Raw genomic sequence first — 26,950 nt, forward strand, 5'->3', positions numbered from 1 at the left:
GGATCCGTGAGTGCATTTTCTCCCCATTGTATATCTTAATAAATCCTCGATGTCCTTTTAGCAGACTTTCGTGGATTTGCTAACAGCCAGGCTCCTCAGCTGGTTAGCTGCAACCTCCTCAGTGGTTGAGGTAGTGAAGGAGCAGCTGGCCCACGGGCAGCAGGGGGGACCTTGGCTGCCACCCTAATCAGGACAGACAGCAAGTGTTGGCCAGGTGGTGGTCAGCCCACTGTGTCTCTCTTGAGTTTTGAGAATCACGTCTGTGCACTCTGAGAGAGCAGAGCAGCCAGGACGAAGCCATGAGCGTAAGGGAAGAGCAGGGATGTGCAGGCTGCATGTTTGTTGCAGGACAGGAGGGCCACTGCAGCCCTCAGCCAGCACCAAGGACTCAGCCCTTGGATCCCCCTACAGAAGACACATAGCTAAGCCAAGCAGAGCCTCCGGATGGGCTGACCCCTCACCGCCCGTTCTGCGACCACGTCACCTGATCCCTTGACAAAATCAGCATAGACATTTTACTCTGAAATCTAACACGCAGAGATCCGTTTTGAAAAGCTGGGCAAGGGGCAAGAGGCAGATTCTCAAATCATCTTCCATTGACTTTATTGACATTGGGGAGTTCCACTCAGAATGCCCATCCCAGGTCCTCAGGTGGCAAAGGACATGTGTCTGTTAGTATGTACATAGTTACTCAGCAACTGTATTTGGTATAACTTCACATTTTTGGTATACAGAAATAGTTTTATTTTCTTAATGCAGCACAGTAGACGTACAATCAATTATTCCCTAGAGTGTGCAATATAAATTATTCACATTAAAAAATTAACAACCGAAAGCCTGATATATGGGAAATATTAAAAACATACACCTAATTTTAATGTGTTTTGATCACAGACACTGCTAGCTGTATAAATCTGAATAAATACGACATGGCGCACAGTGGCTTGAGCAGGGCCAGCTCCAGGCGTAGTGAGAACCCACTCTCCACTTTGGTCACTGAGATTCCCCGTGCCAGGCACGGAGCCCATCTGAAAGAGCTTCCAGCACTACAGGGCGTCTCGGGCTTTTCCAGCACTACAGGGCGTCACGGCTTTTCCTCCTATTCTCCTTTATAGCGAGGGGGCCTTTTCTCCTTGAAAGCAAGAAGACCTTCCAGTCTGTCTTTCGTTGAGATGGTCTAGGAAAGACAAAACATGAAACACTGAAATCTACACACACAACAGCACGCCAAGCATTAACTACGAAAGGCTCCAGCAAGTGCCGGGCAGCCATTGTCCTTTGAACCAATTTCCAAAGTGTGTGGCCGAACTATTTTTAATCCAAGCACTTTTTCTCCGTTTCCAATACACTTAAAAAGTGAGACTTTTTATTTTCAGAGGTGAAACAAATGAAAAGCTCAGCATGTGGAGAGCCTGTGCTCCCTCGAGTCCCCGTGGCCACAGCCCGCATCCAAACACAAAGCAGCCGCCTCCCCAAGAGTCTGTGCGCTCGAGCGTTCTGGGAGTTTGGACAGAGGCATGACGTCATCTGCTCATCACCACAGTGTACGCAGCCGGCGTGGCTGCCCCAGACATTCTTTGTTCTCCACATACTCATCCCCAACCTGTCAAACACTTCCTCCAGAATGTCACTGACTGTCTGGAATCACTGAGTACCCAGTACTTTCAGATTGGATCCTTTCCCCAAGCACCATGAATTCAAGTTTCCATTCCCTCATTGACAGGTCCTAATTTCTCATCACTGCACGAGGTCCAGTGCTGTGGGATGTTAATGTATGTCCTGTGGGAGCCCTTCTTGGGTTCCTTGTGGCGTTACCCAGCAGGTTTGCATAGAGGATGATTAGGACCATGGGCCTGAGTGCAGGTGTCTGAGATGGTCTGCACTTGGCTGTACTGGGGGATGGTCTGTATGTCAAGTTGCTCTGATTGGTCAATAAATAAAACCTGATTGGTCGTGGCTAGGCAGGAAGTATAGGCGGGACTAACAGAGAGGAGAAATAAAAGAACAGGAAGGCAGAAGGAGACGCTGCCAGCCACTGCCAGGACAAGCAGCATGTGAAGATGTTGGTAAGCCACGAGCCGCGTGGCAAGGTATAGATTTGTAGAAATGCGTTACTTTAAGATATAGGAACAGTTAACAGGAGGCCTGCCACGGACATACAGTTTGTAAGCAATATAAGTCTCTGTGTTTGCTTGGTTGGGTCTGAGCGGCTGTGGGACTGGCGGGTGACAGAGATTTGTCCTGACTGTGGGCAAGGCAGGAAAACTCTAGCTACAGTCCAGGTGGTCTATTCACCCACTGAAGGACATCTTTTCTTTTATTCTTGAGAGAGGCTCTCACTGTATAGTGGAGGCTACCTTCAAAGTCCCAAGGTACAGCAGACTGCCTTCAATTGTCTTGGATTTTAGTCCTGTGCCACTAGACCTAACCGTGAAGGACAGGCATCTTGGTTGTTTCTAAATTAGTAATTGTGAATGAGTTTAGAGGAAGGATTTGGGGCAGACATGTTCTCACCGTATCTGGTTAAACTCAGGGGGCACAACCATCAGGCGACAAGGTAGAGAGCCCTCAGGCTTACCTCAAACTGGCACCTATCTTGGGGCCACAAACTACCAACTCCTGGCAGCCACGGTGAGTGTTGGTGCCCACTGTTGTGAGGTTTGGTCATTTAACACACACCGAATAGTCTTCAGTTTCCAAATGACAGGTATTTCCAGCATAGGCTCATAAGGCTGTTTGCCATCTGCCCATCTACGATGGCAAGGTGGCTATTCAGCTCTCTCGTCCATTCTTTTATTTATTTATCTATTCAGATCTCTTTCTTTCCTTTATTTGTTTTAGGTGTGAGTGATGCAGCAAGGTAGCTATTCAGATCTCTTACCCATTCTCGATCTGTGGGACTTGAACTTAGGACCTCTGAAAGAGCAGCCAGTGCTCTTAACCACTCAGTCATCTCTCCCCAGCCCCTCCTGTCCATTCTTAAAGTGGATTTTCACTACCTTACTGTGCAGCCTTTGAAGTTCCTGATGAGTCTTGGATGTGAGACCTTCACCAGATCTGTGTTTTGGAAAGACAGCTCGCCCCTTCCCATCCTTTCAGCGCTGTCCAGCCCACCACTCTCCTCTCTTGGGGTCTCGACACTGCCCAAACCAAGGCTGAACTTCCTCCTGCGCCATCTATACGCTCTACAGTTGCTCAATGCACACTCAGCTCTCCAGTCCACTTGGGACCACATTCTGTGCAAAAGGTAAGGTTGCGCATTCCACGCATGTGGATGCCCAGGTGCCCCGTACTGTTGTCCTTTGGTCAGTGTCCGTGGCTGGACTGTGTGGGGCTCCCAAGTCAGCCCCTGGACCCACTGATGTGCTCATTCGCCAGCATCATCAGAGTCTTGACTCTGGGTCCTCAGGTCTCCCTGCTCTGTCTTCTGGCCTCACGGAGCTATCTGCTCGATACCTTTGAACTCTGAATCAACCTTTCATCCATAAAGTAAGGAGTCAAGATCCTTGTTGTGATGAATTAAATGTACAGACGTTTTGTCTTTGTTCGGAAACAAGGTCTCCCTCCACTGTATAGCCCTGGTTGACCTGGAATTCACACCTGCCTCTGCCTACGTACAGAGTGCTGACACAGAGGTGTGCATCACCACACCCTGCAGGACTCCTTCTGAGTGATACTGAGTCGTCCTGCCCTCAAACACGGACATCCAGTGATATAGATCACGGTTTCTGCCGCAGGTGCTTACTAAGCTTGTGTATGCTTTATTAAATGTTCTGACTACTAAGCTAATGGCCACACATTTCCCTTGTTGCTGGTGTGCAGGATTAGTGTGATCTTGCTGTAACTTCTGAGGAGTTCCATTGCTGACTTTTTGGAATTTCCTCAGTTCTGTCAGTAGCTTCATTTTTACCTTTTCAAGCTTGTCTTAGTGCACTAGCTTGGCTCCTAACCCGATGCTGAAAGGACAGCGGGAGGACACCACCACCGTGACCCATGGGTGAGGACCATGTCAGCACAGGGCCTGCTCTGCTCACACTTTCTTGTGAGCTCTGATGGGGAATACAGACTGGACCTTGACAAAGACTTCTGCTTTAGGGGAGAGGAGTTCATCAATATGATCGTACAGTTTTCTTTTTCAGTGAAGATAGAAGGCTCAGAATCCCAGGAACAACCAATGTGCCACAAACACCATCAGCACGTGGCAGGGCACCCCTGCAAAAATCCCGTCCTGAGGATGGGAATGCACACAGAAACAGAATCCCTTGGAATTACCATGCATGGATGTAACCTGGAATGCGTACTCACTGAATCTGTGACCGTGTTACATACCTGAGCATAGCAGGCTTCTTCTATGGCTAACCCTGTTACTAAGTCGACCTAGGGATAAAAACACATTTTAGCAGAATAAGGAGGATCCAATACAAACTCAAACTAAGTAGCCCCCATCTAAAATAACAGAATCCTTCAAACATAGCACAACTGCTCAGAAGTATGTGCAACTTGAGACTTGCAACTAAACTCCTGAAATCACAGTCTGAGCCCACCATCTAGAGCTGTGCAACTTGGAGAGTTGTGTGGCCTCTCTCTGCTTCAGAGGCATGTCTGACAAGGAGCTAGCTGCAGTACTCACTAAGTAGGGGGTACAGTGAGGGTTAATGAAGACTTGCACACACACCATGCATGCGCACACACGCACACGCACACGCACACGCCAGCATGCACACATGTGAGTTCCAAAGTTTATGAGAATCTGCACTGTCCACTGTTGGTCCCTCTAGCCCAGGACTCCTCTCCTTTGCAGTCATGTTCCCAGTGTGACACACAAACACCCGCAGACCAGCCTGGCTTCAGTGCTTCTCCCTGCACACACATGAAAGATTCCAGGTAGAATGCAATTACTCAGCATGGAGCTGGGCGGCTCTCCTTGGATTACTGATAGAGGTGTGATCTGGCTAAGGATTCTGTTTCCTCAGGACTGGCTGAGGACCCCACTACAGCAATGGCAGTGAGAACAAGGCTGCCCTAAGCTGCAGGGACACTGGAATTCTGCAGCTACGGCCCTGAAGGGAATCCCAACAGCTTCAGTCAATATGGCAGCAGCTGCATTCCAGAGCACTAGGAACGACACAGATGTCTAAGCCTGATTCTGAGTAGCAGGCTCCTTCCCCGGCAGCACCCGAAACACTCACCTCCATCCCTTGATTAATTGCTAGTTTGGCCACTCTCATTGCAACAGGCCCCTGAAAGTCAAAGGAAAGAAACAGACTTTAATTAAAACCTGGGCAAATTAGCAGACTACCTCAGCAGAATTCACATATTCTCAACGCTGGATCCACAGATCCGCTAACGACCACCGAGACGCTAGACAGAAACCGACTTTCTGAGCGACTTGGACTTCGGAGTGGCTGTCACCGATCAAACTGGGTCTTGATGGCAGCAGGAGCTGTATGTCCTTTAAACGTCCAGCACTCCTCAGGTCCTGTCCTTCCCAGTGAAGCAGAGGGGAGCCCGGGAAGTCTGCCCGGCTCAGCACCACACCAACCAGGGGCGATGCCTGGCACTCAGGCTGGAGATGAACAGGAGCTGCCGAGTGAGGCTCTGGGCCATCACCTACGCACTCGCCAGCTCTTCTCCTGCAGCGTGGAGAGCCAGGAGTGTCCTCTCAGCTTGGACAGCTAACTGCAGTGATGGTGGGCTGACACAGATGCGTCCCCTCAGGTATGTCTGGGTTATGGAGGGAAGAACTAAATGCCCTCTGAGAAGACAGGAACGCTCACATGCTGTGGTATCTCAGCTGCCATCCCTACCCTAGAGACGGCCATACTCTGCGAACAGAATTGAGTTCTTAGATCTTGATTTACATCTATCCACAGGAGACAAGTGTCAATCGGATGGTATATTTTGAATTGAATGGTCTTTTTAGATTATCACACAACACAGTGGGTCCGAGGAAAGGGCTCAGTGGGTAATGTGCTTCCTGGGAGTTCAGATCTTCAACACACATGAATGGCAGGTTGGTGTGGCAGCCAGCCTGTAATCCCAGAGCTTGGGGAGGCCGAAACAGGCAGAAAGCACGCTGACTGGACTGATGAGCTGAACTACAAAGCTCGGGGCCCAAGAAAGAGATCCTTCTTCGATATGTAAGATGAAGAACAATGAAGGAAGACACCAACGGCAATCCCTGGCCTCCACAGGAGTGTGCACATTCAGTCTCCTGACTCAGTGGGAGACAGTGTCATCTAGACGCTTTAATGTGAGGTAGCAGCCCACCTTCACTCTCTCTATGGAGATAACTTAGGTTAGAGTACGAGTTGGTAAACAAGCTAAAACAACTTGCTAGGAAGTTACATACTTCTGTGTGTGTGTGTGTGTGTGTGTGTGTGTGTGTGTGTGTGTGTGTGTGTGTGATGCATGCATGCCATGTGTCTGTGTATCTGTCTCCAGTGCAGCCCTCAGATTACCTTCCAATCTTATTTTAATTGCTTTACTTGAGAGGCAGGAGAGGGCCGCCCCAGCTTGTGAGTTGGATGCTGCACTATGAGAGAATGCTATGGAGTGATCTCAGGTGGACTCAGGTGCTTGCACTGGTACCTGAGGTAGGAACTCTCTCGCCAGGTCCAGTGCCTTCCTGTAGGCAGCGTCCCCTTCCTGGTTCTGCTCCAGCACGTGGCTGATCAAGCCCACAGCTTTGGCTTCTTGACCATCAAGAACTCGTGCAGAGAAGATGAGTTCCTTGGCCAGGGACATCCCGATGGCGCGTGGCAATCTCTGTGTCCCTCCTGAAAGGTGGAGGAGAGAAGAAGGGCACATGATGATCTGAAATAGTTCCCTCCCAAAAATAAGCCAGGGCCAGAAATATTTATGTGCTTCAAGCAAGGCTCCAGTGTACAGAGTCACACAACCGGTAATGCTGAAGCACATAAGAATGTCATGTCATGGAGTGGGTGGGCACCTGGACCCAGCACGGATATTCTTCAGTCTAAGGCAGGTCTGGCAAGGACAGGCCCTCCTCCTAGTCACTGGCAAAAGCCAATACCATGCCAGCAGACAGCAGCAGACAAGCAGGGCTCCCAGGAATCCACCCACCAGAAACAGTTCCATCGAGCTTCCATTCCAAATTCTGACAAGTTCAGTTCACAAAGAGACTCCTTGATGGTGTGAACTGTAAGCTAATTCTAACTCAGGAGAAATGAAAGCAACTGTGATGAGAACTGGCCTTGCCCTACACCATTCACTGTTCCTGCAGGCCTCTACACTACTGAAGATGCTCATTCACTCATTCATTCACAACTCACTCATTCATTCGCTCATTCACTCACTCCCTCTCCTCACTCAGATGTGTTCTCGCTACTGAGGAAGCCTGCTCTGCAGAGCCAGGGCTACACACGTGGTCTCAGCTCTGTCAGTACCTCAGGGACGCCAAGAGCTGAGTGACTGACTCCGGCACAACTGCCCAATTTAGGGTAAACACGGGTCACATGGGCTAATGCATTGCATCCATACACCAATCCGCTGCAGCATCTCCTGGGGGAAGGGCTGGGAAGAGGTACCAGATCCCCTGGGCTGCAGTTGCAGGTGCTTATGAGCTGCCCAAATGAGTGCTGGGAACTGAACCTAGGTTTTCTAGAGCAGTAAGGGCCCTTAAAACAGAGCCATCTCTCCAGATCCAACCAACAACTTTTTCATCCCTGAAAATCATCCCTAACTTGCAGATTTTAACCTACTGACCACCTGACAACACAGAATTTCCCACTGAGGGTGGGGCCAGGCCCTCTGGGATGGGGGAACCCATGGGCTCTGTCTGGTGAGGGCTGATCTGGGTTCATGCAGCACTTTCGCTCGGTGGCGCTGAAGATGTAGGACAGACACGATTTCACACGCATGTTCCGAATATTCTCTTAAATATTTTGCATTGAGTTGAGGCTTATGCCTCCAGGGTGAGCACTGACTAATGAGTCATCTCTGCCCCCCCCACCCCGGGGAGGGGGCTCCATCTTTCGGCACTTCCATGTGATCTCAGCGCATCTTCAACCTTCCCACTGCCCACTGTACTAAATGCAGCCTCTTCAGCAAGGCATACATTTTACCATTGTGATTTAACTGTTTCTTGAAGCCCAAGAAGTCAAAAACAAAAACAGAAGGACCAATTCTCTCAAGGATGCACAAAGACGGCAAAGAGCTTCCCTGAGGTCAGACTCTCCCCTGTTTCTCCTTTGCTATCATCCACACCTGGTATCTTCCAGTCTGTCAGCTCAGGGGTCCAAAACGGCTGCTGAAGCCTTGCCATCACACCTGCAAACCATCAGTGCGCAGAAAGAAAAGGGGCAGGGTAAAAAGTACTGCATGTGCTGGAGACCTGGATGAAGCACTGGCTACCAACACTCACTTGTGACTGACTATTCACTGCCCAGGGCTGGTTCACATAAAGCTACAGGGACTCAGAAATGGGACTCTCCTTGCTATGTGTCTCACAGCACGAGGAATTCAACGGGGTCTCTGTTTCTAGTAGAGTGGAAGTGGGTAGATACTCAGCAGTCACAAACTAAATGGGCAAAACCAACTTAATCACGTCATTACACTTCACATTTGCATGTTATTTGAATAGGGCGAAAGTATCCTGGAAATGTCAGACCTGATTTGTAATTTCTGTTATGTAATCTAATGGAAGGCATCAAAAAAACTTAGATAAAACAGGCAGGGGCTCGGGCAGAGACAGCTTTTGCCAGAGGAGAAACACACTGCTCAGTGCAGAAGACAGCAGACAGACACAATGTCCCTTAAGAAAGCTTTGACATTCATAATCGATTATAGCATAATGTATAAACAACTGAACATAATTTGGGCCCATCCAGTATGAAATGTAAACTGTAGAAAGCACCCCGCTTGGTCTGGTTTGTTTGTCCTTCATCTTTCCACCCTCCTGACTTCAAGGAAAAAGAATTCACACTAACAAAAGGGGACGCTTGGCACATGGACGACTCTGAGTTGATAGCTACACAGGCCATAGCAAGGGATTTTACCTACAGGACTAGCAGTGACCTTTGACCCCAGGACTCCTCATAAATTCCTTCTCTTAAACAGAGAGCTCCACACTGCAGTAAATGCCCTTTCATGCAACAGATGCCGAGAGCTGGGCAGAGCCTTCTCAGTAGACCAGGGCCCAGTGCTCACATGACTGACCCAGTGCTCACACAAGTGACACCCTCTCTCCTTTACAATGTTTGCGGGCCCTGAACACGCCATGTCACGAGCACACGGAACCATAGGACAATCTGGCCTTCAATCTGGTCACTGTTTACAGTGTTGAGATGCCTTCTACTCTCCATGCTTCGGGCTGTTGTAAAGCAGTGGGGTGGGGAGCCCAAGACCAGAACACTTGAGGAGAAAAATCAACTGGCTGAACCGCAGCAGAACGTCCTGAACCAAGCAGGCAGAGCTCGGCCCGCCCTCGCTGACACCTCCGCAGCAAAACTAGAATGTTTAAGGACTGGACAGGAAGACACGGGTTAGACAGTCAATTATTTTCACAAGGGCAATTAAGCAACCGGCGGCAAATTAGAACACTTACTACAGCTTTACAGTTTCAGAATTCATTAGTGAAAGCCTTTCTACTAGTCCACTGTTAGAGAAAGACATGCTAAAGCCTTACTCATTACAAAGAAAATGATGCTTTTTAAATGTTTCTCTAGACGTTTTTTCTTTAACAAAAAGTGTTTGTTCAGACATCACTGTGTCTTAACTTCTCTTTCTGTAGTTCTGAGGCCAATCCAGGCCTTGCTAACTGTGGTAAGAGCCCTGCCTCAGGCTACACCTCTAGCTGTAATCAGCCCCACGTCAGACTCTTCACTTTTTAAAAGCACATCCCTGCAGACCAGACGAGCAGTCTTCCTTTTAAAAGGCTATGGAAGAGAGCCAAAGAGCACTCCGACCACTCGCAGGGCTCCCAGCAGCCCAGCCACCCAGCACACCGTGTGCAGTCTGTAGGCTGAACTCCACGCGGGTCTTCAGAGCATCCAGAAACTAAATGACCGCCTCACAATAGCTGCTTCCCACACATCTAAGTGGACTCTGCACGTCTCATGCAAGTGGAGAGCTTGCCAGCAGGTCTCTGCCATCAACACACCAACCTAAGTCAGTGTGATGCTCTCAGGAGTGGCAACCCAGAGAGGCTGCCAGGAAGAGGGAGCCACTGAACCTTGTAGCACCACATGGTACAAGCTAGCTCGCTCAAGCTGCCAACGTAAGGCACCAGGCCACCACACACCATGACCATGTCTACTGTCCCGTGTGGCACCCTCCAGTTCAGTCCCTATTTCTAACAGCAGCATGTTACAGACGACGGCGAACATCAAAGGCTGGTCTCCTTCTGTGACGCCTGCCTCGTCTACCTAACCGAACAGGTGCGGTGTGTGTGTGACATGACACGGTTGTGCTGCTAGAGGAACACAGCCTTAAAGGAGCCCCTGAGAGAGAGGTCCTCTCAAACAGTGGCTTTGCTGGAAACAGCTTTCACACTGACGGTGAGGACCATCAGCTGGCTCCGGGCTACTCCATGAGCTCTGCTTATCACTTGGTTCTCCTTTTTTTTCTTACATTAAAAAAAAAAAATTGTGTGTGGTGTGTGTGTGTGTGCACGCGTGCGCCCATTTAAGTGGACATACAGAGGCCAGAGAATCCCTGGAGCTAGAGTTATAGGTGGCTGTGAGCCACCATTTGGGTGCTGAAAACTGAACTTGGATCCTCTGTAAGAACAGCAAGCTAGAGCTCTTAACTTCTGAGCCATGTCTCCACTGCCCCCCCCCCCCTCACACACACACACCCCTCACATCTTAAATGTTGAAAACCAATTATGCAACAGGATTTCCAAACTCAGCTTGGTGGTAACAGTGTCTTCACCAAGTTCTTTACCAAGAAAAGGTTTCATCACCACTATGACCGGAAGACAGGCGTGTCTGTGTAGTCAGCTAGTGAGCCTGCAAAGGACTCCACTAATCAAAACAACGCCTCTCACCTCACAGGTTCTGCAGGTCCCGAGCCCAGGAGGCCTGTGCCTGCTATCTGGTGAGCCTCATAGGCTGAGGCCTTCGCTTTGGACTTCCTCTGCCTCTGGCTAACACTCTGTGTCCTGCAGCAGTGAGCCAGGTGAGGGGGCTGCCTCCTGGCATGGCGTGACTCAGTGGACATGACCCAGTGGACCCAAGAGAGGCAAGACCTGAGAGGGAGGCCACAGTCTTAACCTCTCCGAGGGGTGTCAACTCAGAGTAAGGCACAGTGGCGGACCATCCACAGGAACAGCGCAGACCATCCACAGGAGCAGCGCAGACCATGCAGCACACTGTGCATCCCTTCCTACACTGTTTTCTAGAAAGCCTTCAGAGCACCTCCCCGAAGTTTACAACCATCCCCATCCTTTCCAGGCTGAGGAGAGGGGAACAGAGCATGGTAACGAGTCATCTTTAAAAAACAACAAAGGATGGGGAGAGAGTAACATGGAAGACGCTACTGTCGGACCACATCACAGGGAAGACACATGGTAGCCGCCCACGACCACAGGAGTCAAGGGTGAGGTGCACACACATGAAGAGTCCTTTCCTCGCTAGCTCTGGAGCTGGCGGCTTCCACTCCATGAGGGGCCCAAGGGCTTAGGACACAGTGGAGCGCCCTCAGGAGCAGACATGCACACTGCCTCAAACCCAACCACTTACACACCCTCTTCTCACAAATATCAGGCGCTACCATCGGCCAGCAAAATATTATTGAAAAAAAAAGAGAGAGAACATGGGAAAACATTTAATGTTTCCAAAATATAACCAAACAATGACTCAGAGATGAAGACATGAAAAGTTTATTTCTCCTAACAAAAGTAGGTCACACAGTGAAAACCGCAAGATTCGAGGATAGCAAAATTGTCATGAACACACAACTGGCATCTACTGAGAGCTGCCTACACACCACACGGCATAACACTATGCCCACAAGAATTCCAGGAGGCCACATTGTCATTATGTTATGTGTCAAACCTGGGCTCACAGAACTGCAGTGACCAAACAAGACACACACACACACACACACACACACACACACACACACACACACACACACGCTCCTGAGTGGATGGTGGTGGACCAGGTCACCTGCCTCACCTCACCAGCAGGGGCCAGAGCCTCACAATGCCCCACCCAGTCCTCCTCTGACACACAAAGGCTCTGTGAGGAAAATGGAGGAAAGACTGACATTGACCTGGTTATCTGGAGAACGGCAGCTCAGCAGAAAGCTCTGAGTGCTCAGCTCAGCCAGCGAGTGCTGTGGAGGGAAGAGGGGAGTCACCTGTGCCTCCTGGCCATGGCCTGTTCCCCACTCACTCTGCCATGGACACATCTCCCACTGTCTGTGGTTTTAGGTCAGGCCATTGTTGCACCATCACCATGAACTCTGAGGACGTGTGCTTGGGACCAGTCCGAGGGGAATTGCCCACTGTTTTTGTTTATTTGTTTTAAGACAGAAAAACAAACAGCCAAGTGACCAATTTAAACCAGCAGGATGCTTGCGAGTTCACCAAGATGAAGCAGTTAGACTCACTGGTCACTGGGAAAGCGCTGGCATTTGTAACTGCCAGCCCAGGAAAGCCCTCCCGGAGGAGCTAGCCCGCAACTGCTTTACATTAACAAAGGATGAGCACTCTCTGGGGCACAGCCCGGCAGGATGAGGCAATTCCAACTTACTGGAAATAAATTATTTTTGTAAACCATATCCAACTACTGGTCAGTTTTTCAAAACTCTGAGTCATATCTCAAGAAAAACAGAAAAGCAAGACAAATAAAACTCCCCAGTTCAATCAAACATAAAAACAAAATATACCACAACACACCTTAATCCTCACCCAAACCTGCAAGAAAAACCATCCACAGCATAAACCAGTGTCAGCTTACTGAGCCTACCCCTCCGGCTGTACTACTAAAAGGAAGCCACCGGTGCCTGCTCATGGTACTGCCCCCCTCCCACAGTTTCCCTTTCTGAGGCTCAGCTCCCCAAGATGTGCGCAGTCTAATGGGAAACTCAGAAGTAGTTCATGGCTTTACAACGATGCAGCTTGGTGACATCTGCTCCATGCTGCCCTGCCTAGGACGTGATCTCCTCTCCTGCAGTGTGCTTGAGATGTGCACACTACTGTCCCATGGCAGCAGGGGGTGGTCTACACGGCTGTTAGTGTTCACCTGCACCTGGTTTCTACATGCAATGCCACCACAGGTATGTACCTAGAGGGAAGGCAGTGGATGGGACTTACCTGTTGTCTTAGGCAGACACTGGGGATCTTAGAACACAGCCCCTCCCACAGGAGGCAACAGGTATCAGTACAGTACACTGGTCAGCGCTGTCATATTAAAATGTGGGGGAACCCCACAGCACTAGCCACCCCCAGACTTCCTTCTCAGAGACTGCTCCTAAATAAACAGACATGTAAGCTCAGCCTTAAGACCTGTGTTCTGATGTGGTCCTTTGCACTCTGATATTTCAAACTATTTTAAAGCACGGCTGGAAATTAGACTGTCTAATTTCCATTCCACCCATCATATCTCAGAGCCCCGTACCTGCACGGCTCAGTGTATGGGTGACGAGTCTGCATGGCAGGGCAGTTCCATCCCTGCCACAGCGCCAGCCTGGCCTCAGAGTTCTGCACCCCTGGGCCGTGGGAGTGGGGACACTTGTCCAGGGGAACAGAAAGGGGACAGTGGGGACACGGGACACTGTCACTGCCTCCATGTGAGAACAGGAGCATCTGTCACCGCTGTGACACATAACAGCCAAGGGAGGGCAGCAATGGATTTGCCGGGGGGGGGGGGGGGGGGGGGGGGGTACAGTGTGTGTGTGTGTGTGTGTGTGTGTGTTTGTGTGTGTGTGTGTGTGAGATGAACCCACACTATCAGTATTTTAAATGAAACCCTCACAATGACTGTAAGCTTACTGCAGATACCTGCAGGGAACTTAGGTCATAGCTAATTCCTATTTTCTTCAAAGTCTGTAAAAAAAAAAAAAAATCACTGAGAAGGGCGTGGAGGGAATGAAGTCGGTGTGGACAGACAGCCCTCAATAGGAAGAGGTACAGACCAACAGAGAAGGCACAGGACAGGCATTCAAGCCAGGACAGAGCATGCTGGGATTCCAGAACACAGCACCCCCTCTCCTTGTCAGGTGTTCCCAGGGTGTGGAGAAGGTATTTTCCTTTTTACCTAACAAAAGGAAAGCCGGAAGAAAGCAGAAAATATTACAACCACCTGGTCCAAAGATAAAAGAAAAATCACATGATAATCTCAAAAGATGCAGGGGGCTTTCCACAAAGTTCACTTTCCCTTCATGATAAAAGTCTTGAAGAAAACAGGCTAAGAAGGAACATTCCCCCACCATAATAAAAGCTATGCCTAACCAACCTTGAGCCAGTGCTACATTAAAAGGGGACCAAGGATGAGCAAAGGGGGCTCTCATCTCTGACTACTCACAGAATGCTAGTGAGCCAGAGCAATAAGCAAGAGAAAGAAACAGAAGGGCCCTGAGTGGGAAAGGAAGGGTCACAGTATCCCCACCTGGGATGACATGATCTTACATCCCGAAGACCATAAGGCCACCAGGGTACTCTGATCTGATGAACACTTTCAGCAAAGTGGCAGGAAATAAAACCAGCATAAAGATATCATCAACCTCTCCGCATATCAATAACAAGCAAGCTAAGAAAAAGACCAGGAACGCAATCCCACTGATAATAGCTCTGAAATGAATGAATGAATGAGCGAATGAATGAATGAGCACACAAATAAAATACAGAGAAATAAACCTAACCAGTATGATAGAAGACTTCTGTAAGAAAACTTTAAGAAATGAAAGAAGGCAGAGTAGGTGGAAAGACTTCCCGGGCTCGCAGACAGCAAAATCAGTGTAGTTAAAGTGGTTACGCTACTGAAGGCAGCCTACAGAGTCGGTGTAATTGTTATCAAGACCCCAAAGATATTCTTCACAGAAAAACAACCCTACAACTCACACAGAAGGACAAGAGATCCAGACTAGCTGAAGCAATCCTGAGGAGAAACAGCAATGGCCAAGGCATCACAATAACGATCTCAAATTATACCAGAGAGCCATACGACAACAACATGGTAATGGCACGCAGGCCGACAGAATGCCACAGAGGACCCAGAAATTAGCCCACACATCTACAGTATTCGACTTTTAACCAAGGTGCTAAAGATATAATTGGAGGAAGAAGAGCCTCTTCACCAAAGCGCTGGAAAAGCTGAACATCCAAACGTAGAAAAATCAAGCTAGATCCCCTCTCACACTGAAGAAAACCAACTCAAAATGGGGTAAGACCTGAAATTTTAGAGCTACTAGAAGAAACTCAGGACACAGGCAGGCAAAGACTTTCTCAATAGGGCCTGATAGCTCGGAAATAAGAGCAAGAACTGACAAGTGGGGTTACATCACATTTAAAAAGCTTCTGCACAGCAAAGAAAACGGGAAACGATCTTCAGCCAGGCATCTGGTGGGTGTATACACAGAACGTTAAAAGAACATGAATTGAAACACAAAAACCTCAGATAATCCAGTCAACAAGGGCCAAGTGAAATGAATAGGCATGTCTCAAGAAAGTCAAGTATAAGTGGCCAATAAATACACGAAGAAATGTGCAATGCCCTTAGCTATGGTGATATTTTATTTGTATTAAAATGTTATTTGTATGTTAATAAATAAAGTTGCTCGGGGGTCAGAGCTATTAGCAAGCCATAGGAAAGCAGGGCAGTGGTGGCATACACTTGTAATCCCAGCATTTGGTAAGCAGGGCTAGGTAAGTCTCTGTGTGTTCAGGAATACAGCCAGTATTGGATACACATGCCTTTAATCTCTTATATTTTTGGTTGTGAGCCTAGCCTTTAATGGCTGAGCCATCTCTCCAGCCTTTAATCTCAATACCAACCATAAAAAACCTGGAGGTCTATACAGACAGGCTGTGACGAGGCGGTCATGTGGTTGGGTTTACAACCAATGAGAAGGCAGAACAGAAACTATATAAAGACTTTAACACAGGAAGTAACTCTGGTTCGGAGAGGTAGGACCACTGCAGGAGGAAGGGTAAGGTTTTAGCTCTTAGCTCTGACCTCTTGGCTTTCTTCTTTGCATTCGTTCTGTGTTTCTTATTTAATAAGACGGTTGGTTACATCTACACTTAGCCATCAGAGAAATGCACCTGTCAGAAGAACACTACCAAAACAAAATCAAAAGCCGGAGAGAGCACACTTCAGTGGGGATTAAACCAGTGCAGCCAGCACAGAGATCAGTATGGAGCATCTGCAGGAAACTAAAACTGTACTCACCGTCTGATCTAGCTCGATCACTCCCAGGTACACCCAGGAGTCAAAGCACAGACAAGAGACACCTGCACCTCTGTGCCCACGGCAGTGTCTAGGTGACAGTCAGCAGCTGAACAGAGGAAGAAGGTCTGGAATACACACGAACTGGAGCATCTTCAGCCATAAGGAAGGATGAAACTGTGGCATCTGCCACAAAGTAGATGGAGCCAGAGATATTACATTAAATGAAATAAAGACAAATATTGGCTCAGAAAGACAAACGGGGCACGCTTGCCCCTCCCCCATATCTAAGATGGTGACATGTAGGGGAGAACTACTTAAGAAGAGGAAGTGGACTGGTAGGGAGGAGGAGAGAGGACAAGGAGGAAATGAGGGATAAGATCAAAGCACACAACACACATTCCTAATACACTAAAAACTCCTGAAATCAAAACTAGCAGGCTAAAAATGTAAAGAGGGCAATAGCTCAAATAGACGCTAAAGTGTCAATCTGTCTAGAAAAGGGCTGTGTGAGGCACACAAACTCAGAACGCCCTGCTCATGCGTCAGATCAGCAACTACCTAAGGTCGGAGGAAGAGGCAGAGAGGATTGTCACAGCCCTTCAGAACACCTACCCTGTAGTGACAGGGCTATCCCAGTCTTGGGGACTTACTGAGTGGCACACGGTGACACAGTATGTGAAGCTTTTCCTTGTGACAGTATTTTAGTAACAAAGAAAGGAAAGCAAGTCTGTGTGCACCAACAGGGAGCGGGTGAACAGACACAGCAGTGCAGAAGGAACAAGGATGACGTTCACCAGCTCTAAAAGCAACTGCAGGAGACTCTCACGGACCGCAGCCAGAGTCCAGATGCTGCCACGCTACTCAGGTGTGGGCAGGCGCTTAACTGTTTAGGAGAATCCCAAAGTGTTTCCCACATCATGTCTATCATTTCACACGCAGAGTCTCGAAGCTGCAGATGCCCCACACCAACAGCAGTGCCCACGGCTGGGGGGCAGAGCTCAGGCCTGCCTGGGCTATGTCAGCACCCCCACCCAGGCCTGCCATGGCCCGTCTCTCTCCAGCCATGCCCAGTGTCTCTCCACGCTCTTATCTGCTGCCCTTCCATTTCTCAGGGGAAATCTGCTCACATCTCTTGACTCTTTCTTCAACCAGTTTCTTTAATTTCCAAGGACATCTCAAATCTCTTGGCTCTTTTTTCAACTGATTTCTTTAGTTTTCCTTCTATTGAGCTTCAAGGGTTCTCTACATACTACAGGCACAAAGTCCTCTGTCAGTCATGCCCTCACATGTACACATTACTCCCCACCCCACCTTAACAGCATCTTCGGACAACAGACATTCTTCATCTAGATGGATCTGGCTGTTGTCCGGCAAGTCATGGGGAAAAGGGTTTCAGGACCCCTGGGGTTAGATGCCCATAAATTCTCAAGCCTCTAATGTAAAGAATACAGTGTGTGCAAATCTGTTAACCCTCCTGCACATGACAAGCCATTCCTAGATAATTACACACATAAACACTAGGCACAGGGCTGTACTCCAATGTCTGTGGATAAGGACAGGAGGGCAGTTTCTACTTTGGGCTTCTATACGGAGGTCCTCGACCCACATTTGTTTCCTCTGACTTGTGGTGAGACATGGAGACTGCAGTTTACTCTTTGCAAGGGGACAATGAGTAGATGAGGACCCCTTCCCAATGAGATGCCTTTGCACCAGGCCTTGTTTTTAAATGTTTACATTTGCATTGGTTATTATTTTTGTCTTGGAAGGAGCAAAATGCTTCAAAATGATGTTTCTCTTTCTAAAAATGCCTACAATTATTGGAAACGAGCAGGAAAAACATAAGCACAAGAGTCTAAGAAGAAGGCTGTGTCTAAGAAGAATGGCAGACAGGGCTGTGCAGGGCGGCATGGTGCAGGCCAGCGCATGGGCATTTCAGCAGCTTAGATGCAGTTCACACAAGCACATCACTATCAGCAGGGTGACTCTTCTGCTCATGGCCCCCAGTGACAAAGCTTGCTTGCCTGCAGGACCGGTGTCCAGGCAAAGGACAGCAGTGTTTCAGAACACTGACCCAGATAGCTCTGCAGGAGGCACAGCCTGGCCGGGACACAGTGTGGCTGAGGACACAGGAAGAGGGTCCTAAGGGAATCCTGAGAATCTTCTTCTCAGCTGGGCTGATGCAGTCAGCTGACTGTACACAAGTGACCTGTGGCAGTCATGTATGGCCAGAGGTGTAAATACACATGGAAAGCAGACTCCGGATACTACATTCAAGGACAAAAGCTGCATTTAAAATGTGCTTTCAACTACTGTCTCCCTTTACTTAATTTTTTAAAAAAGATTTTCAAAACAACATAAGGGTTTCTTAAAATTTATAGTCCCATTACTCCTTTCTTTCAGGAATTAAAGGGTGGGGAGGGGAAGCCTCTAGGGCAGTGGTTCTCATCCTTCCTAATGCTGAGACCCTTTAATACAGCTCCTCATGTTGTGGTGACCCTCAGCCATAACATTATTTCATTGTTACTTCATAACTGTAATTTTGCTACTGTTATGAATTGTAGTGTAAACAGCTGTGTTTTCTGATGGTCTTAGGCAACCCCTGTGAAAGGGTCATGACCCACAGGTTGAGAACCACTGCTCTAGGTCAAATGCAGAAGGTCAGAGAACTGACCTGTGTTTGCTGTCTTGGGGACAGGTCTGTGGATGGAAGCACACACACTGTGGCCTCCCTAGCTCACAAGAACTCTCCCCAGGCAAACACTCACCTCGGTCCTCACTGCTACAGCAGGACAGTGTGCAGGTTTTCTGATTCCCCTGAAAATTCATTTTAACCATGTAGTCACATTGGAGCGTTCTGCCAAGGGACCCGCTGACTACATCCCTCAGCAAGTGCGCTGTGCGGCTGTAGTCAGGGTTATGATATGCTCTCCCAAGAGACTAGAACTCACGGGGTGGGGGTGGGGTTATTTCCCAGATACTCAAAGAGCTCCAAGGAACCTTCTTGTCTCTGTCTCCCCAGTGCTGGGATTACAAACACACACCACCACATCCCACTTTTTTAAATGGGTTCTGGGAACTGAACTCGGGTGCTCACACTTGCATGGCAAGCACACCATAGACAGGTCCATCTCCCCAGGCACTACCCATTCCCGATTTGGTAGTGTCTGGTTGTAGCATGGACCACTACTGCAAACAGAAACAACCTGGTGATGCATGTACTCTCCCTAAAAGGAGTCCACTCTTTCCACCCTAAAGCGACTAATGGGAGAGCAACCAGCAGGAAGCCGAGAAGAGAGTTTTCTGTTCTCTGAAAAACAGCCACGGAGTTTGCAAGCTTATTAAATAGGAGAAGTTTCCAGGTTTCCAATATGTAGCTGTCCTGGCTAGTTTTATGTCAACTTGACACAAGCTAGAGTCATCTGAAAGAAGGGAGCTCAACTGAGAAAATTCCTTTAAAAAATCTGGCATTTTCAGCCGGGCGGTGGTGGCGCACGCCTTTAATCCCAGCACTCGGGAGGCAGAGCCAGGCGGATCTCTGTGAGTTCGAGGCCAGCCTGGGCTACCAAGTGAGTTCCAGGAAAGGCGCAAAGCTACACAAGAGAAACCCTGTCTCGAAAAACCAAAAAAAAAAAAAAAAAAAAAAAAAATCTGGCATTTTCTTAATTAGTGACTGATGGGGGAGGGCCCAGCCCATTGCAGGAGGTGTCATCCCTGGGCTGGTGGTCAGGAGTGCTATAAGCAAGCAGGCTGAGCAAAGCCATGAGAGCAAGCCAGTAAGCAGCCCCCTCCATGGCCTCTGCATCAGCTCCTGCCTCCAGGTTCCTGCCCTGTTTGGGTTCCTTTGATGATGAACAGTGATATTAAAGTGTAAGGCAAATAAACTCTTTCCTCCCCAAGTTGCTTTGGTCATGGTGTTTGATCACAGCAACAGAAACCCTAACTAAGACAACAGAGGATCACGGTGTCCTCCACTACATCTGTCCTTCCTGTTCAATAGAAGTCAGCACGATGTTGCCCAGGCTACTCTCAAACTCCTGAGCTCAAGTCATGCTCCAACCTTAGCTTCTAAATGAACCAGGACTCCCAGCACTGCCATCTTATGACAGCAGACAGTCACCCTCAAGACAAGCCTCCTATCAGACTGCACACGATGATATGTGCAGCCCCAATACCCAGGGGCCGTTCACTCCAACACAGAGAGGGACCGGCTCCCTGTGCTAGAGAACGTGCGTGCCTCTGGCTGCTGTGAAGGCAGGAGGGCCAGCTAGAGAGAAGCCACTCCAGAATCAATGGGCAACTTCCTCATACAAGGCAAGCCTGTGAGGTCACCAAGATGCATGGGGCCACCCTCCCTTCTCCTTGCCTGTGCCCTAGGTGCAGCAGCCACGCTCCGCCCCTCCACCCTAGGTGCCCCCTAACATCTGGAGTGTCCTGGCACAGTCAAGTGTTAAGCTCTTCGGAGTTTTCCTGACTAGCCCGTCCTGCTCAGCAAGGGACCTCAGCATGTTCCCATTTGTCCTCCAAGCAGACGCTGCCTGGGCAAGCAAACCCTCTGCTTTGCATTTTCCATGAGAACTGGGCAGGAATCCCCCATGGGGTCTGCACTACTTACAGAGGAGCTGAGCTTCTGAGAGGAGCCACTGGAGAGTGGTAAATACAAGTCAATCATGGCTGATCAAGATCATTACAAAAGCCAGAGGTGTGGCTTCTCAAAGAGCCTGTAAAAGAAGAAGGGAAAGGGGCCAAGTGTGGGGTACACGCCAGGACGGAGGGCCTCTGCTTTGTCCTGACTCCCGAGCCTGCTCTCTGGCTCCCTGATAATCCTATGGCCACTGTGCATTCCACTCAGGACAGAGGGACTTTCCATTGACTACTGAGCATGCCCACTGGCTCCCTGATAACTTTACGGCCTCTGTGCATTCCACTCAGGACAGGCACAAATTCTTATACTGACCAAACAATGGATGGTTCCCACTGCCCCCTAAGTGCTGTGACTGTATGTAGTTACCCCCCATGTCCACTGGTTCTGCACCCACAGACTCAAGCAACCACAGGCTGAAAATATTACTGAACACAGACAGACATTTGTCCTTGTCCCTACAATGAATAATGCAGCTTTGCGGACATCTGCACAATGTACATATACCAGCAAACTAGAGGTACAGGAAGGGTGTTCACAGGTCACATGCAAATGGGCTATCTACTAAGGACTGTGAGGTCCTCAGGCTGTGCTCTCCACAGGGGAGGGCCGTCCTGCAAGCAACTTCTAGCAACTGCTGAGGAGCAACCACAACTAACATGTGATGAACGGGGTGAACCATTTCTCTGTTCCAGTTCCTTCAGCATCCTCTGTGGTGAAATGGTTCTGTATGTCTAGCCGAGCTACCAAAGCTGTTGAGGGAATGTGCACACCTATCAATCAGTCTTTCTTTTCTTTCTTATTTGAGTCACTTTTAACAGCATTCACCTATGAGTGAGGAACAGCGCCACAGAAATAACTACCTTGAAAAAGAGTCTGTGGGGAAGGATGAGTGCCCAGTTATGTGTACCAGGTACTTACACGCATGCCCAACACCCACATGGGCCCATTACCCTCACCAAGTCTGGGGCCCGGCAGCAGGCATGGCGAGATGAGGGCTCACACATCACCACCATGCCACCTCTTATGTCTAAGGATGGCATGGCTGGGAAGCGGTCCTGCAGAGTCTCAACCCACAGGGAGAGAACACAATGGGGACCACTGGGTAGCCAAGGTCCACCCTGGAGACAAAAGCTGAAGTCCCTCTGAAGAACTCACCACTGAGCACTAGGCGTGGGTACAACACATGTGCTGATGAAAGCAAAACGGTGTCACACACTGTGATGGGGATGGGGCCTTTAGCCCAGGAGTGCTGTCACATAGGGCACAGAGGTGGGTGTAATTAGAATATGCAAAACTTTCTAGTCCAGCTTTAGTTATTACTGCTGTTTTCTAGGTTTGTTTGTTTGTTTTTAAATTTTTGCCTTTAAATCCAATGTAGGGGTTTTGGCTACAGTCAGTGGTAGAGCACTTGTCTAGCATGTACAAAGCCCCGGATTTCATCCTGGCACTGCAGATAGACAGACAGACAGAAACAGCAGACAGACAATCAGATAGGTCAAATATATGATTTTAAAAGGTATAATGGGATCCATTACTTTTTAGAAAATAACTCACCGTGCAATTTTTAAAATTTTTTTTATTCTGTATGTGTGTGTGGCCAGTATGTATGTATTCACGTGGGTGTGGTAAGTGTACACACAGGTGTGCACACACAGGCTGGCACCAGGTGCCGTCTCTATCACTATGCACCCTGTTTGTTGGAACTGAGTCTCTTACTAGGCCTGGAGCCCACCAGAGCAGCTGGGCTGATCTCATGCCTCTGCCCAGTGCCGAGATCACGGGTGGGTCCTGTCACATGCCTGCAGAGCAGCACTCTAATGATGAAGCCATCAGCCTGGCCCCTCGTGTCATTCTGTCAGTAAGGGACATTCTAGCAAACATGGACCTAATTAAACACTTCTACCTCAGAAGAGCCACTACTCAAGGGGAACTAGCACAACTAACCTGGCAGCTGACAGTCTCGTGTTTAATAGGGTGCACTGAGTGCTGGAGAGCTGGCTCAATGGTTAAGAGTGTGTGTGGCTCCTGCAGAGGACCCGGGTAATGCCTCTCATCACACATCAGGCAGCAGCTCACAACCATCTGGAACTCCAGCTCCAGTAGGATCTGATACCCTCTTCTGGTTATGGGCATCTGTACACATGTGTGTATGCACACACACATATAAAATTTACAATGAATAGTTTAAAAAGGGATACAAAGTTGGGATTCTACGCAGTGTACATGAAGTGGGCTAATAACTAGAGCTTTGTGATTAGACATTCTGATTTCAGATAATCATCTCATCCTAAGTCCATGGCGTCTACTACAGAAACCAAGCCTGTGAGGAACACCTTCTCATTCTGTTTAGCGTGCAGACACATTCCTCCGAGCACCTACAGAAACAGGAAGCATGTTATGGTGTGCAAATGAAACCTCCCAAGAGGTCTGGAGATGGCTCAGTGTTTAAGAGTCTGTGCTTTGCTTGCAGAGAACCCTGGTTGGGTTCCCATCACACATCATGCAGCTCACAGTCACTTAACTCCACTTCCAGGGGATCCAACACCGTCTAGTGTTGTGAAATAATCTTTTTGTATACTGTGAAGATGTGTCACTCTAGCTGGTTTAATAGAAAGCTGAATGGCCAATAGCTAGGCAAGATTTTGGGAGCAGAGAGGATGCTGGGGAAAAGGGTGGAGATGCACAGAGTGGCCAGTCAGATGGAGAGGAAGCATGGGCAGTATAGAGTAAAGGTAATAAAGCCATGAAACAAAAAATAGATGGATAAAAATGGATTAATTTAAGTTGTAAGAGCTATTTAGTAACAAGCCTAAGCTATTGGCCAAGCTTTTACAATTAAGAAGTCTCCATGTGGTGATTTGTGAGCTGACAGACAGCCCAAGTCTAGTACCCATGGGCACCTACATACATGTGGTGTACATAAAAACTCACACAGCCACACAGACATACAAATTATTTTGTAATCTTAAATAAACAAACCCCTCAAGGAGAGATACAAGCTTAGGATATTATTTCAGGGACCAAAGTCACACTGCCTGCTAGTCAGTCAGGCCCCTGGTACAGAAAAGTGCCTCTCTGCTCCTACTTCACGTTGTGGAGCTCATTTTAGTGGCGGCATGGCCCCTGGAATCCCAGGGTCTGAGGAGCACTACAGCCAGGAGCCTCCCGAGCCGAGGCATCTCCCTCACATGTCTCCTTGTGAAGGAACTCTTCTTCAACCCTTCCAGATGAGCTCATTAAGACTGCCTAAGCATAGCACCTCCAAGTGGCTCATCCTACCCATTGGCCTCAGAAGAGAGGTCAGAACTCTCCCTCCTCTGCTGCAAACACCAGTTCTGGTTTTGTTTGTTTGTTTGTTTTTCAAGACAAGGTTTCTCTGTGTAACCCTGGCTGTCCTGAAACTCACTCTGTAGAGCAGACTAGCCTCAAACTCAGATTCACCTGCCTCTGCCTCCCAGGCACGCACCACCACTGCCCAGCTATTTTTTTTTTTTAATGGAAAGACATCTCACATTCTTCTTCTTCTTCTTTTTTTTTTTTTTAATGTGCATTCGTGTTTGGCCTGCATGCATGTCTGTGTAAGGGAGTTGGACCCACTGGAACTTGAGTTATAGTTGTGAGTTGCCATGTGGATGCTAGGAATTGAACCCAGGTCCTCTGGAAGATTATAAGCCAGGGCCTTTAACCACTGAGCCATTACTCTAACCCCTACTAATCATATCTTAATGGTAGGGAACTCAGCAAGACTCAAGTAGACAAACTAGAAATGTGTTAGAAGGAATTAACATAAGAAGCTAAGAAAAAGGGAAGATAATTACATTTCTGACTAATTAAAATGGTAATAGAACCAGTGTCCTTTCTGGTATAAAGACTCATCCATTAACAAATCAGCAGAAAGAATGTTGTAAGTGTGCTGTCTTGAGCACAAAGACCTACTCCAGAGCCTGCAAAGGCAGGCTGCACAGGTCCAGTGTCTGCCCTCCCCTCCCCCCCAGTTAACACAGTGCCACCAGCCCCCTGCCAGCAGCTGTTACACACCTGCATCAGCCTTCGCAGCAGATACGTACTGGCATTTTATCCCTGGACCAACACACACAGTGTGGCTGAAGGTAGCTTCCCAACAACCTGAGGTGCTGACCCACATTTCCAGATGCAGCTTTGATCACAACTTTAAAACCTCAGCCTCTGCTGTGCAGAGACCAGTGACGTCGCGGTGCTTCACCTAGCTCCTCCGCAGCAGCTCGGCTGGCCTCTGCCTGTGAGGTCTGTGCTTCTCCGTACAAGGAGCTCTGGCGCTAACAGAGCAGCCTGCACTCACAGGACGGGCTGATTAAGATAAAGTCAAACACAGTAATGGATGCACACGTCTGAAACAGAAGATAGAAACTGCTCTGATGACATTCCTACATCTGTCCTGACGCACAATCTCTCTGATTAAGCAAGCCTGTGCGTCTTGTGCATGCACACACTCTTAAAGCACAGAATATTCAATGTCCCCTGTGAGCTTAATGGAACCATAAAATGACATTTTTATTTCAATCAAATGCTAACTTGGCACAAAGTAAAGTTATCATTTAGCGATGACCTTTCTTATTTAAAACCAAGTATAATATAAATTAGCTTTGGAAAATGTCATTTTCTTTCTCACATTGGAAAACTAGCCACTTGCTCGGAAAATGGAACACACTGATGTGGCCGTTAGAGACCAACTCTAAGTGCTGGCATTTCATCTTCCATTTTATAGGAATTGAATTTAATCAAATTTAAACAATATTGTATAAACATCTTATTTCAGCTTTGTCTTATCTTATAAACAACAAAGATTGATCATTTGTAGCACATGCAAGTGTTTGAAATTGCTCTCGGCTGCTCTATTAAATCAGTCAGTGAGGCTTAGACTGTAAACCAAATGTGCATCTGCCCAGACTGCAGCAATCACACGTATAGTTTGTTTAGTGCATAAATGATGCTTCATGAAATTTGTCCTAAAATAGCACATTGATACAACCATGACCATGAGGACTCTAAGAAGACAAGCAGATAATACGGCTGCCCCGACCTAGTAAAGCGCAAAAGTATGATCCAGATCCCAGACAGGCATCAGTGAGCCCACCCCACCCCACCCACCCCACCCCTACCGAGAACTGGCTGTAGGGTACTCCCAAGTTACTTGTCTGGTAGCTCTACTCCCTGAAACATGTGAACACATTTGTGGGGCTACCCACTTGTGATGGGTAATGCGCCCCCCCATCAAGTTCACATTGCATGCAGCTATGCAGGCCACTGTGTCCCAGGGCCATGCCAGTGCTGTGGGAAGGCTGAGGATGCTTGCACTGTGCTGTGTGATGAGTTCCCCCAGGCTATGCCAGGGGCCCTTCCCAGTGATGCTTCTCTAAGAAGGAAGAGCCAGGCTCTAGACAGCAGCAGTCTGGCAGATAGCATTATGGAGGGAGACAAGGAGCCCCACCACAGAGAAGAGGGGGGGCTCCCAACTCAGTCTCACAGTGCTTCCCCAGGAGCTGTAGCAGGGCCACACCATGGCCCACACCCCCTCCTGGCAGAGCAGCAGCTGAGGAGGTGCCTGAGCAGCTGGTGTGTAGTTGGCAATTTCTTTGGGCCACCAACCAGCTCCCAAATAAAGACATGGAGACGACTTATTAATTGTGAATGCTCGGCCTTAGCTTAGGCTTGTCCCACTAGCTCTTTTAATTTAATTTAACCTGCTGCTATTCATCTACATTTTGACTCAGGGCTTTTTACCTTTCTTTCATTCTGTGTGTATTTTACCTACTTTCCTGCTTCCTCCATGTCTGGCTGGCTGGCTGGCCCCTGGCGTCTCCCTGGTGTCTCTTTCTCTTTCTCCTCCAAGCCTAAATCCATCCTCCTACTTACTCTCCCTGCCGGGAAGTTCCACCTGTACCTCCTTCCTCGCTACTGGCTGTTCAGC

The 26,950-nt window shown here is 48.5% G+C and overlaps 1 protein-coding gene across 3 annotated transcripts in view; it reads right to left on the reverse strand.

Annotated features, from left to right (window-relative positions):
* Positions 1-586: 586 nt before the first annotated feature.
* Auh (AU RNA binding methylglutaconyl-CoA hydratase) overlaps positions 587-26,950 on the reverse strand; it is a 105,781-nt gene continuing 79,417 nt past the window's right edge. For all 3 annotated transcript variants that reach the window (XM_042278492.2, XM_006976842.3, XM_042278491.2), the window contains 4 exons: positions 6,592-6,779; positions 5,190-5,240; positions 4,330-4,377; positions 587-1,177 (listed from right to left, as the gene is read on the reverse strand). In XM_042278492.2, coding sequence (XP_042134426.1) covers positions 1,100-1,177; positions 4,330-4,377; positions 5,190-5,240; positions 6,592-6,779 — 365 coding nt within the window. In that variant the 3' untranslated portion in view covers positions 587-1,099. The remainder of the gene's footprint in view (positions 1,178-4,329; positions 4,378-5,189; positions 5,241-6,591; positions 6,780-26,950) is intronic.

Source organism: Peromyscus maniculatus, chromosome 5 (genome assembly GCF_049852395.1).
Source record: "Peromyscus maniculatus bairdii isolate BWxNUB_F1_BW_parent chromosome 5, HU_Pman_BW_mat_3.1, whole genome shotgun sequence".
NCBI classification, from domain to species: domain Eukaryota; kingdom Metazoa; phylum Chordata; class Mammalia; order Rodentia; family Cricetidae; genus Peromyscus; species Peromyscus maniculatus.